General features: G+C 37.3%; 2 protein-coding genes across 2 annotated transcripts in view; one reads left to right on the top strand and one right to left on the bottom strand.

Moving 5' to 3' along the window:
- Nucleotides 1-14,171, bottom strand: part of SYN2 (synapsin II) — a 376,832-nt gene that overhangs the window by 106,177 nt on the left and 256,484 nt on the right. The gene's annotated exons all lie outside the window — the stretch shown is intronic.
- The window catches only part of TIMP4 (TIMP metallopeptidase inhibitor 4), a 43,196-nt gene continuing 31,015 nt past the window's right edge, over nucleotides 1,991-14,171 (top strand). The window contains exon 1 of the mRNA XM_061621994.1: nucleotides 1,991-2,289. Coding sequence (XP_061477978.1) covers nucleotides 2,160-2,289 — 130 coding nt within the window. The 5' untranslated portion in view covers nucleotides 1,991-2,159. The remainder of the gene's footprint in view (nucleotides 2,290-14,171) is intronic.

The raw sequence follows: 14,171 nt of genomic DNA, 5'->3' as shown, positions 1-14,171 counted from the left end.
CACCAGAGTTAAAGGGCCAGTTTATTGAAGAGGCACTAAGAAGTTTTAATTTCTCTGCTGCTGCCACATGGCAAGCAGGCTGATCCTTTGATATATTTTTTTATATGTGTTGGCCAAGAGATAAACTAAGGAAGAGTAACTTTCACTTCTATGGAGCCATGGGGTGCAGAACACTACCCACTGAATAGTTTACCCAAAATCAGAGCGTTCACAGGTTGACTAGAACACTGCATGTGAGATACAACTGTTCTACAGAAGAGCAATTACTCCTGAGTAATTAGCAGTTACTTTTTTCATGGATAACCCTGTACCAATTGGCATTACAATAATTAGCTGCTGATTAACAGGGATTACAGTAAACTGCCAAACTGCTGCCTGACATGCTTCCAACGTACGTCCCATGCCTCGATAATAGGTGGACTAAGCTCAAAGACATAAGGAACTCAATGGAGGGACCCTATGGATTTGCATGTTGCCCTCTCTCTAAATTAAAGTGGGAAACATACTTCCAAGCATAAAATGGCCAGAGTGATGGGGGAGCTGTAGTTCAGGAACATCTGGAGAGCCAAAGCTTCCTAACACTTGGTACAAAATATAGATTCCTCCCAGGCCAGTTGGGAACGGATGGCCCAAGTTTCCTGGATTGGGCTTCCTCCCTTCTGTTTTCCCTCAGGTCACACAGGTCTTCCTTAAACAGCCCCAGAGAAGGAGGGGAGAGGCTGTCACAGCAGTTCTCTCAAGCCCTTCATGGTTCTGTCAGGAGTTGATGATATGTGTGCTCCCTGGCCTGGACATCCTTGCTTTCTTTGAGATCCTATCTGCTGCTGCTCCACTGCCATTCCCCCCTCCTCAGTTTGTGATCCTAATCAGTATGTGACCCAAGCCAATCAGGGATCACATTGTGTGATAACATGCACAAAGGGGGATTATTTGTGAAGGGCTTCCATGCGATTGACAAGAAGTGGAGCTTGAATTTCCAAGATGAACACCTAAATTAACAGTGCAATGAAATGTACAGCACAATGCTTCCTACCTCTTGCTATTTAATTATGAATGGGTAGATGAGAGGACATCTGCCTCTTGGGCTGCTGCAGCCAGACAATGGAAGTGCTTCTCTACATGCCTACACCTCATACATCTTTACACTTCTCCTCCTGCCTCATTTCTACTTTATCTGCTCTCAATGGAATTATTGCCATTCCTGTATGAAGGCAAACACTTTTGCTCACTTTGAGGCCAAATCCTGCCTGTCCCCCATGTTCCCAAAAAGAAGCACACTTAGCAGAGGGAGAAAATATTTACAAATTGCACACCCCTATTTCAGATTACTGGTAATATGATGTTAAATTACAATCTTACAAAGACAAGAGTTAGGGCTTTTAAAAACTATTAATACTTTAAAAACAATACTATTACCAGATAACAGCTGCACTGCTCTATTGCAACCCTGTTTTGGTATTGCTCGCATTTACCAATTGTGTAGACCTCTGAAGCAATGCTTCTAATATTTCCTCTCTATGAATGATCATCTGTGCAACTAGCATAGAGACATCATTCTAAGAAAATGTTCAAAAGGGCAGGGAGAGGTTAGGGGCTGAAATGAATGCTGAGCCTTAAAGTGAAAGTTAGTATTAGCTTTTGACATGCATTTTGCTTTGACAATGGGAGAAATGGAAAACAATATACAATATTGCTGGCTAATTTATGACTATTTTTTTAAAAAAAAATCTTCTAAAACTTCTAAAATCAAGAAGAATATATTTTCTGGAAGGACTTCATGACTATTGCTGACAATGACTCATAACAACTCCATTGTGATATAATCAAATAAGGTAACTTTTCCTATGGTACAACAAACCTGTCATACAATATTTTCACCAATGATGTGCTTTTTGCTTAAAGGTAGGCGGGGTTACAAGTAAGTGTCAGGGCAAGAAAAAAGGTGGTCTTATGTCAGGGACATTAGAAACCAGTTAACATAAGTATATGTTCAGGCTGAGCAGAGAGAGCTTTCCCCATCAAAGCATTTTAAGTCTGCTGAAACTGTACTGCTATTTGCACAAAGAAGAAAGCAGACAGTCATTAGGAAGTTTAGATAAAAACTCAAGAGTGAAAGAACATTTCCTTCAAGCTGGCCAGCAAGCTGTGTTTCAAGCAGCATGAATCCTCTACTCAGTACTTTGTTATTTTCACTGCTACTTCTTCTAACCCTCAGAATTCAGGAGCTTATAGAGGCTTGTAGCTGTGCCCCTGCACATCCACAGCAGCAAATCTGCGATTCTGCTTTAGGTGAGTCATAAACACTATAAACTTTTAATGCTGCTTGTAAGAAAGCAACAGAAGTTAGATTATCTGTAGGCATGCTTCTCTGCAACCCTTTAGGGGATCATATCTAATTAGTAGTTTTGGACTGTAAAATAAGTGATTAAAACATAAAATAATTTTACCAATAAAATTTCAAAAGCATCTGGAAGCAGTTGCTCCTATTTCTTTTGCTTTTCAGATTTCTTTGCAATGATTTGTTGGAACTGATGTATTAAATCCTTTATGGACTTTCTTTATGACAGCAGCATCTGAGCCGAGATGGAGTATTGCTGACATTTAATATGTAGAATAATAAGGTTATGAGTTATGTAATATGTGTATTGTGCATAGATTGTAGACATTTCTATTTGTTACACTGCCTTGTAAATAGAGGAGAACAGTTATTAACATTCAATGACTTTAATATAAATTGTTTTTTATCATTTTAAATCAAGGATCCATCACATCCTAGCTGGCTCTTTAAATTATGCATAGATGACTATTTCTGCATAATATTCTATAGTTTACGTATATAGTGACCAACTTTACTGCTAAGCATTCAATCTACTTTAAAAACCAAAACTATTTAAAAACTAAAGTTCCACAATTAGAAAACACTGGGATATGAAAATGTGACATTTTGTAGTCTTTTCATTTTCAGCTCAAGCTGTGTCTAGTTAGCTTCCATCCAGAGTGAACAGTAAATGTAGAACACGAGTTTCTAAAATGTCACAAAATTAGCATCTCTATGGGACAGGCAATACCTTCTGCATACTGATTAATTGCTTTCATGTGGTGACAGAAAATCTTTGTAGCCATGACAAACTCTAAACTCTATTTAAGACCATCAATTAAATTGTTTCTTAATCTGGCTGAGTTAAGTAATGTTTTCATTAAATTATGTACACAAGACATGCCAGTCTAGAATAATGTGAAGTATAGGGAAAAGTACCAGTTAGTGCTACTTCAGTTTCACAGCTATTAAATGTGTAAAACAATCAAAGTAGTACTCAAAATGCATCTGGTACAATTCGGGTGCATTCTTCCGGTGCATGACACTTCTCTGAAATGTGAAATATCTTCACATATAGTTTGATTGGTGATCAGCTTGAGATTGGGGAAAAAGGCTGTGACATCCTATAATGTTTACACTACAGCAATCATAAAAAGAGTGAAAAAGAGGGGAGTGAAGGACCCTCCCCCCATGTAGCTCTACTAAGATTTAACTAGTCTTTGAAAACTAACCATGCAAAATGCTAACCTGATCCAAGTGCACGCTTCTTCACTTAAAAGTAAACAAATAATTCAATTGTTGTGATGGAGCAAGATGGAATGTTTAGTTTCTCAACAGATTAAATTCTGAACATGCTCTATATGGGCAACTAAAAACATAACTGCATGATATTTAGTCCAGACTACTGTATCTTTATTTACTCAGGGCTCTGGGGTATTGATGTGTCAGGCAGTTGAGGGAAGCAAAGACCATCCAGTTTTTTATATAGCATATATAAATCCGGATTAATGTGGATCGTAGATAAATATCTTATGCTTGCTATCATATTCATAAATTGAGCTGGTGAGTGCTGACAGGATTAAAGTCAAAATGGGGCCACTAAGAAACAAGACAGAGGCTGTGCTATGCTTGAGGAACCCCCCAGGTTTCCAGAAGTACAAAAATATCTAGAATGTAGGGAGCAAAAGCACCCCCTCCAAAAAACAGACCAAAGGTGACTGAGCATGCTCAGTGGTCACATAATGTTGATAGGGGTGGTGGTTGAGAATTGGGGGGGGGATGGAATAAAGTGGGCATCACTGCACAGAACACTGAACTGGAGAACTCCACACTGCAACATTTTGTTGCAAGTCCTCGTATACGTGAATTTTTGGATTCTTTAGTTAACTGTGTAGCCACTATCACCTACAGTATATATAAGGCCAATGCTCAGGGAAGGATATGGAAGAATGCCTATTCTATGAAGTAGGTGCTTGCTTTTCAAAGTATAACCAGAGATTTGTGACTGTTTCCTATACCTGATGTCCCATTTTCCAAATTTAAAATAAGGAGGAAGTATGATAGAGGGAGATATTTGTAGAATTTTACTAGACATTATAACTATTAAAGAAGTATCAAATGATCTTCTATGAGGGATTTAAGTTATAAATCTTAGGATTGCTCTTGTGTAGCTCTGCTTTGATACAGACAAGAAAATGCATCTAATCCTTTATGTGTCTGAACATGATTTTAGAGAGACATTCATTTCTTTAGAGCTGATGAGATTTGAATGCTGTTTAGGACCCCAAAGTAACTAGTGCTATAGAATTTTAAAACAGTAAAGTTATTAACAAAATATTTATTTATTTGGAAAACTGAAAATCTGCTCTTTCAATGCTTTCGTATTGCTTATGTAATCTCACAGGTCAGAAACATATACATATCTGTATATGTTGCATATTTTATAGACAGATAGATACACACAGACAGAGTCGTTGGGAAGCCCTATGGTCAAAATTCATTTGGTTTAGTTATACTCACTTTGATTTGATCTTTTCAAATGAGTATTCATTGGTTATGACAGTTTTAATTTGTTTATAATACAAAGTTGCTTTTTTACTTTTCTGTTCTTGGGTATTTTGATGTTCAGAGCACAATTTTTTTGCAGTTTCTTTACCTGTTGGGTTGGGACATAATTTCTTTTGTTGGGTTGTTTGGGTCAACACAGCAAAAAGTAAATAAATACAAAAAAGAAGAAAAAATAATGTATCTGTTAGACAGAAGGAGAAATATGAAAACTGTGTCAATGCTTTAAATGTTCTTTTTTGCTTTTCAACTTCTGTCCCTTTTTATTTTTTGCTCCTTTAAAAAATATCTGTGAATGAAGGAGGGTGGTCTGGGCATTGATTAAATCAATAGACCTTACACTGGTGACCTTTGGCTAATTCAGAACCCTCAGCATCCCAAGATGAAACAAGGAAAATGTTCATTGTAGGTATTTGTCTGTGTGATTAGTGGTTTTGTTGCTTTTGTTACTGCAGGCTATGCCTAGTTTTAGAACATTCATAGCTACCAAATAGGCCTAAGTAACTTGGAGGAAATAAATTAGTGTGTCGACATTGAGAGATGATGGCATACAGAAAACAAGGACATGGTTTTTAAAAGTACATTAGGACTGGTACATGGCGACAGAAATAGTATACTGAGCTAGTACATATAGTAGAAAGCCACTGTATCTACCAGACAGTGCTGGTACTAGGAATAATATGTGACTTTACGAAAATAACTTGACAATGTAAGGGTTTTAACCATGATAGAAAATCTTCTTAGTAGCTCTCAATATACTATTAGTACATACAGTATATCATATAGACCATATAAATCATAGAACACATATTGTAGTGTGGGGTGTTTAGATAAAGGACATAGGAAAGGGAATATAAGGGGTCTAGGGGCTAGATAGGGGCTTGGCTTGACAAATATTATTTAGTTTAGCATAAGTAAAAGCTAGCTGGGTAAGGATGATCACACTGTATTACAGAAGCATTGGGCAATGACTGCCTGTGGTTAATACACCAACATGTTTTCATGGTTGTATATCTGATAGTTCGGCACTCTCTGTAAGCTGAGTATTCTTAGTAAGGATTAGTCATAGCCTTCAACATTTAATAAAAGCATCCTTGTTCTATGTTGCTGCCATGTTCATTTTTGTAATAAAATCTTGAAGGGTAATAAGGTGGGAGAGAGGAGTGGCTGTTGCTGAGACAGGAGTCAAAACTGCTGTGACTTCTGGGTCAACAAAAGAACTCAGAGAGTTGAGACCAAAAATTCAAAACCTGTTAAGAGTTGTCTGTCAGTGCATTGTGTGCAAACTGGTCTGGGAGGTGTAGCTGTCAACTTCCAACACTTACATCGTTGACAGTAAATGTGCTGATGTATTGGGGTTCACACCCCTTGTGCCCCTGAATGATCAGTACTCTCTAGAGGCTTCCAGTGACCCACCTTGGGATGTCTTCTCTAGCTTACCATACTACTTACCAAGGCCTGACTGGCTTCTTAGTAATGTACAGTAAAGAGGGATAAGTTGTATGCATCTTCAACCATTTATTTACATAAAATGCCTTTACTTCTGGAAACTAAATGTATGTCTTAAATGGTTATGATGGATGCTTCCTATCTGCTGGAGATATTCTTCACAAGCTCTCATAAAGTTCTATATTTTATCTTTCCTTTTTCCATAATGGTGATGATTATGAATTAAATTTTGCATAAAAAGACTATAAAGTCTCTCACAGTAAAATCCTGTAACTCAAACACAAGTTCCACTGAGTTCAATAATGCTTACTCCAAGGTAAGTGTGCACAGGATTGCAGCCTAAATGCTTTCTGTGTGTACATGAAGCTGTTCAGTAAGAATCCACAGAATATAAAATTAGAAACCATCAATATGCCAATGAGACCACCTCTATTTGGCATTGTTCTTGGATTCCGGTTAAGCCATGCCACAAGGATTGCAATCAAGTCATATCACAACAAGTGAGCTTTTGCATCGGTCCCTATCAGAGCTGCCAATTTTAAATGGTCTCTGCTCCTCTTTCTTAGAAACAGCTTGACCTGCTGGTATGAGGCTGTGATGTTGCATGTCTCTGTGCTGTAAAATACTTTACTTGCTGATTTCCACAGATAAAACTGCTGTTAAGACATAAATGGAGGCCAGGCCAGTTTTTCAGGTCAGCTGGCAACTCTGGATCTACAGGATAAAAAAACTGATGGTGAGGATGCAAGCAGTAAGGACAGGCTGGGAGATTTGGCTCAGCTTTTTATGACTATACTTTGACTCAAATATAGAATGCAGAAACTCTGAGTATATACTGCTGAGCTTCCAAATGTCTCAAGCAAAGTGCAAGCTATTACTCAATTAGATATCATTTCCCTGTATCATAACATATATTATCTGACTACATGACATGGACAAACCTTAAAGCAGACTGCATAATGTGCTCAGTGCCATACCAGCTTATTATGGCAGTTCATAGCTGTTTATTTTTACTACTGAGAATTATGCAGTTGTGATTTATACTAATTGGTACAGTAATTTTTTTGTACTTCTATTGCTGAAAGAGACTAGTAACCACTGCTTATACAGCTAACAGATTTAGGCAGGGATAGTGCATAGTCTACTCCTATTCTCCTATGAGAACACTGAATGTGTGGCCACTGGAGAGGCATAGAATGGAGAGGCATACGGCCAAATGTTTATCATGGATGTGGAACATTGGAAGCCACTGTATAATAAGACCATTGGTCTTATTTAGCAGCTTTCCAGGGTTTCAGACAGGAGCCTTTTCCAATCCTACTTGGAAATCCAGGGGATTGAACCTTGGCTCTTCTGCCTGTCAAGCATTTGTTCCATCATCAAGCTATGTCTTCCCCTACAAACCAAAAGACATATATTCCCTGAACATGGGGATTTCTGTTGTGCTTGTGTCCCACTTGTGGGCTTTCCATAGGCATATGGTTGGCCACTGTGAAAAACTAGATTCTGGACAAGATGGGTCTTTGCTCATATCCGGAAGGGCTCTTCTGATATTCTTATGATCAAGGGAACAAATGGGAGTACTATTCCACACTCCAAATTAGTTACCCTACTTCCATATCTTTGTACTGAACTGTGTAATCTATTGTAAATCACCTTGGGGATTTTTAGATGACAGGTGAGATGGTTACAACAACCACAAAAACATTATTACTATCAGCTGCGGCAGCTGCCACCTGTGGATTAATCAATATTTTCAAGAAGATTTTGTCCATTGAACTATTGTTTGGAACAGTAACAGACTGACTCCCATACTGGAGAAACAAGACCTTTTGCAGCAACATCCTCTTCTGTGAATCCAGAGGGCTGGCCTCACAACTGAATCCAAAGCTCTTAAAGGGTTACTATACAGCTTTTCTGGATGTCAGAATAGTTCTCTCCTATGCAATTCATGGGCACCAAGTAGCTGGGAGTTCATACATAAATCCCACCTCCTGGGTTTAAGATGCTGGCCATTATTGCATTCCTCCAGGGCTAGCCCAAGGCATTTTGCTGCCTCAGGAGCAAATGACAGAACCCCCCTTCCTCGATCAAGTCAATTTGTATCAGTATCAAAGGTCAGCTAAGTAATTTTTGCAGCTGAGGCATAAAAATTCCATAAGTATATTTACTACTCTCTGGCAATAAAAGTACAACAATAATACATTTAAAATCTAACAATAAGCTGTCCTTTCAAAATCTCCTGTCTGAGGTTTTGGTGGTTGCCTCACTGCCCAATGGTAGGGCTGGCCCTGAGACCATGCTCCCTATGTGACATCTACATCAGCGTTCAGTGCAGTAATTTACAAACCTAGAAAGAGCTGTGCTTAGTCCCTTCATAATGTTGACTAACAGGCTTTTGCAAATGTCCTCATTTGCCCCACTGCAAACTGTATTTTGTTTGCTCAAAGGAGGGGTGTGTTTGGGCCTAGGGAAGCATGTTGGAATTATTATTATTATTATTATTATTATTTACATTTGTATACCGCCCCATAGCCGAAGCTCTCTGGGCGGTTTACAACAATTAAATATTTTTAAATTTCTTGTATGGAGAAACCAATGAACATAAACATATAAGACCTCAAGTCCCTGTGGGCAATTTTGTTATGACTTCTGAAGCTCTGGAACTCATTAAAAACCTACTGATGTATTAATCAGCAAATTTGAGTGATCCAGTATTTTGCCACAGAAAGAATGAAAACTAGCTAATTTGTGTAATTATCACAGCTGATATTTCAAATTGGCTACCATTCATCACACTAATGATGCTTGAATCCAGCTAAAGTAAGAGCATTGCATATAGCTAAACAAAAATTGGAAGAGACAACCCATACCGATACATGAGAGTACCTTCATCATTATAAATTTGGTTAACCAGATTTTTAGAGGTCTGTATTTTCTTCATGATTGCAAGACAGAAATATCTACAGCCTTCTGCAATACCGTAGGAGACAAATCACACTACAATTTTTCTCTTGAAGCTGTCCAATAAAATTTAGAAAAATGCAGCCAATAGATGGAGTTTTCTGGTCCAGTATAGTCTCCTTGAAAATGCATCATTCACCTGTACATGGAAATTAATGTGCTCCTGAAAAAGCCCACTCTGGATCCATTGGTTTGTGACAACTACCGCCCAGTGGCAAATACCCCCCTATTTAGGGAAAGGCGATTGAGAGGGTTTTGGTACAACAATTACAAGTACTGTTGGATGAAACAGATTATCTTGAGCTATTCCAATCTGGGTTCAGGCCTGGTTATGGGACTGAATAGGCCTTGAAAGATGACCTTTATTGTGAGAAGGACAAGGGGGAGCATGACCCTGTTATTCTTACTTGATTTCTCAGTGGCTTTTGATACCATTCACCATGGTATCCTGAGCCAAATTGGTGAGATGGGTATTGGAGGCACTGTTTTACAGTGGTTTCTATCCTATTTCTGAGGTCAGTTTCAAAGAATAGCATTGGGTGATTGTCTTTCAGCCCCTGGCAGTTGTGCTGTGGGGTGCAGGTTCATAGTCTGGGGGTGCTTCTGGATCCATCTATGTCACTAGAGGCCCAGGTGACCTCAGTGGCTAGGACTGCGTTTTATCAGTTTTGGTTGGTAAGACAGCTGTGGGTGTTTCTGGACTAGGATAGCCTGACCACTGTTGTCCATGCACTGGTAACCTCCAGGCTGGATTACTGTAATGTGCTCTATGTGGGGCTGCCCTTGAGGTTGGTCTGGACGCTGCAGCTGGTGCAAAATGCAGTGGCTGAAAGAATAGCTGCCCTGGCTGCCCATTAGCTATTGGGCTAAGTTCAAGGCATTCTTCACGTGAGGTCCTCCTGCAGATACCTTCTTATCAGGAGATCCGCTCCACAACACAGGAAGTGGACCTTTAGTGTTGTGGCACCTACCCTTTGAAATTTCCTCCTCCCTAAATATTAAACAAGCGTCATCTCTGTTATCTTTTTGGTGCCTACTGAAGACCTTCCTCTTTCAATAAGCCTTTTCAGTAGAGACTTTATCCCAGTTTGTGTCTGTAACAGAACGTCCTTTTAAGATTTTTTAAAAGTTTTTTTCTGAAAAAAAAATGTTTTTAAGATGTTGTATTTTGTTGTTTTACTTTTAAGATGTTTTTAGTGCTTTGTCCCTCGTTTATCGCCCTGGGCAGGATAGAAATTTAATTAATTAATTATATTTCACTTATACATGATTATCCTCAGACAAATGACAGGAAAAATAGGGAGAAGTGCCATGGTCCATCTCTTGCCATATGCTTCCTTTTCCTCCTTTGCTGAATTTGGCAGGGGTAGAGGGAAAAGCCTACAATAGTTTTTTGACTGTTGGCTCAGCGCCAGGGAACCACTATCTGGCAGGCAAGAATAACTCATATATCTCCTTCTGGGGGAGCCCATATCGGGGGTAAAAGATTAAGCATTGACTTTAGGCTTGTGCAGCTGAGGTGGGAAAGGGCTATGAGTATTTTGTTACCACCAGCCCAAATTTCCTTTCAAGAGGCCTTAGTATCCAATTGGTTGGACTTCCCGGAAGGAGTGCTGGCTGGTGGTCATCTCTGAGTGAGCTCTATCTCAGAGGAAGCTTATTTCAGTTAAAAGCCAGTCAAGAGGAATTTTTGACTGGCGTAAATGTTCTCCAAGATAAAAAGGGAACCGAAGAGATTATCCACGGAACTCTGTCGAGCTGTAGATTGCTAGATTTGATCAGGAATCCCCCTGAGATAAGAAGGCATTTCTAGCAGCGGAAGACAGAGTCTGGATTTCCAACAGGCTGTGCTGAAAGTAAGCGAGACGTTTTTTTGTTTCTCTTTTAAAAACGTTTTTAACGAGCTAGCCTCCTTCTGTCTAAATCTTATCAACTAACTTAAATTACTATCGTAAAAGAGACTTGTTTACGAATCGGCAATTCAGAAACTTGGGTGAGTCACACTTTTTTTCGTATTATACAAAGCTAAGGAAGAAGGGAGCAATTCAAAGAACCTGCTTTATTTTTTATGACAAAAAGCTGGCTTAAAGCTGGAATTACAAAGATTAAACGGATAAGAGTCAACTTATTAGATAAGATGATTTGATTATTTGAAGGAAATATATATGAGAATTTTTATTTTATTTTATTTCTTTTTATTTTGGATTAAATTTTTTTTTTGAACGAATCTGCTGTTCGTGTATCTTACTAACTGCTGGATGTTGAGAACTGGATTTGTTTTACATTCCTGAATGTGCTGGAGATAAGAACTGTGTTGGTTAAACAGGCCTGGAATATTAACTTTTTTGTTGCTGGGAGAAAATAAACTGTTTACCTCTACATTGGCTAATAATAGAAAAGGTTTTTTTTTTTCTTCAAGAATGACAACTAAGAAAGCAGCCAAAGTTTTGGAGCGAAGAGTTTCAATTGATACACAGGAAGGGATGGACATGTTCCAGAAAATTATGGAGGGATTTAGTGATTTTAAACAAGAGTTGAAACAAGAGATGAAACAGGACAGACAACAACTTAAAGATGAATTTTGCAATATGAAAAAGGATTTTAAAGATTTACAAGATCATATTAAAACAGAAGTGGGTGAGATTAAAAATAACATTGGGCAATTAACACAGGATGTAAAAAATGTTAAAGATAAGGTGCAAACCTTAGAGAATAGAATAGATATTACAAATATGGAATTGGAAAAGAATTTGGATTATATTGCTGTTATGGAACTTAGAGATAAAGAACATTGCTTGAGATTCCGTGCAATCCCTGAGGAAACAGGTGAAGATATCAGAGAGAAAATTGTTAACGCCTTGGCAAAATCCTTCGACAGGAACGAAGATCGGATGGAATTTGAAATAGATAAAGTTTATAGAATTAATTCCAGATATGCAACAATTAAAAAAATCCCAAGAGATGTGCTTGTTTATTTTTAAAAAAAGAGGACCAGAGATAGGGTTTTGCAACATCATTTTAACAATGTCTTCAAAATTGACGGTAAAGAAATACAGGTGATGAAGGAAATTCCTGTTAGGCTTCTACGTAAGAGAAAAGATTACGCTTTCTTCACAGAAAAACTTAAACAATGTAAAATTCAATTTAGATGGGATGTTCCAGAGGGAGTGATTTTTACATTTAGACAACAGAAGTATCGATTGAATACTGTTCAAAAAGCAAGGGATTTCTTGAGAAAAGCTTCAAAAGACATGGAAGAAGATAAACTCAAAGACATGGACATAATTCCTGGGAAACAAAGTAAACAGAAACAGGTAGAGGAAGAAAAGGATGATGATGGATCAAAGGGAGCAACAGGCACAGACTTTTCTAAAATATATGCTTAAAAATGGATTACAAATATCTAACTTGGAATATAAATGGAGCTAATTCGTCGCAGAAGAGAAAGAAAGTATTTCATTATTGGAAAAAATTAAAATTGGATATAATTTGTTTACAAGAAACTCATATTAAGAAGAAAGATTCTAAATATTTAATTTGTAAAAATTTGGGTGAAGAATTTATTTCGGCAGGATTAAAAAAAAATGGTGTGGTTCTTTATATTAATTCACAATTGTCTCCTAAATTGATATTATTGGATGATAGTGGCAGATTTGTGGGAGTTGAAATTACCATTCAGGGTACAAAAAATTTGATAGTGGGCATTTATGCTCCTAATGAAGATAAAACAAGGTTTTATACTGGACTTATGGAAAAATTATCAGAGTTTGCATATGATCATTGGTGTGTCATGGGTGATTGGAATGGGGTAATTTCACCAAAAATTGATAGACTTTCTGAGAAAAATATTAAAGAGACACAGGGCAAATTGCTGAAGATCTGTTTCGAATTGATGGAAAATTTAGAATTGGTGGATGCTTGGAGATATATAAATGACAATGCAAAGGAATTTACTTATTTTTCAGAAAGACATAAAACACTTTCGAGGATTGATATGATTTGGATGTCTAAAAATTTGGTGAAAGATTCCAAGATGGATGTGTTACCAAAAACCTTTTCAGATCATAATCCAGTGATATTGACTTTAAAAAAAAAAATCTTGGATTTAGATGGAGACTAAATGAATCTTTATTACAGAATGATAAAATGGTGCAGGAATGTAAGAAGAAATTAAAAGAGTTTTTTGAACACAATTTACATAAAGGAACAGATGAAAATATTGTTTGGGATACAAGTAAAGCATTTATGAGGGGATATTTTATTAAATGTAATTCTGAATTAAAAAAGAAGAAACAACAGAAAATGCAATTAATCTTGGAAGAAATAAAACAAAAAGAGGAAGAATTGAAAAAGAATCCAACAAAAGCCTCTACTATAAATCAAATTAAAATGTTACAGAAACAAGTGTCAATGTTGACAGTTAGAGAAATTGAAAGGAAATTAAATTTTGCTAAACAAAGGACTTTTGAATTTGCAAATAAACCGGGGAAATTGCTAGCATATAAATTAAGAAAAGAACGACAAAAAAATCTTATTTTAAAGGTACAAGAAGGAGATGAGATGTTGACAGATAATTTAAAAATCCAAAGGGTTTTCCATCAATATTATTCAACTTTGTACAAGTGTCAGGAAATTCCCTCAGAAAAAATAGATGAGTATATATCCAAACAGAATTTGCCTAAAATTACAGATCTTCAGAGACAAGCTATTAATGGTCCTATTACGTCAAGAGAAATATCTGAGGCTATAAGTAAAATTAAATTAGGAAAGGCGCCAGGACCGGATGTTCTATCAGCAATGTATTACAAATGCTTGGAGGAGGAACTTTTACTACCTTTACAGTATACAATGAATTCTATTTTACAAGAGGGGAAGA

The sequence above is a fragment of the Rhineura floridana genome, chromosome 3 (assembly GCF_030035675.1).
Source record: "Rhineura floridana isolate rRhiFlo1 chromosome 3, rRhiFlo1.hap2, whole genome shotgun sequence".
Taxonomy (NCBI): Eukaryota; Metazoa; Chordata; class Lepidosauria; order Squamata; family Rhineuridae; genus Rhineura; species Rhineura floridana.
The sequence above is the reverse complement of the archived record's forward strand: the minus strand, read 5'-3'. Positions and strand labels throughout refer to the sequence as shown.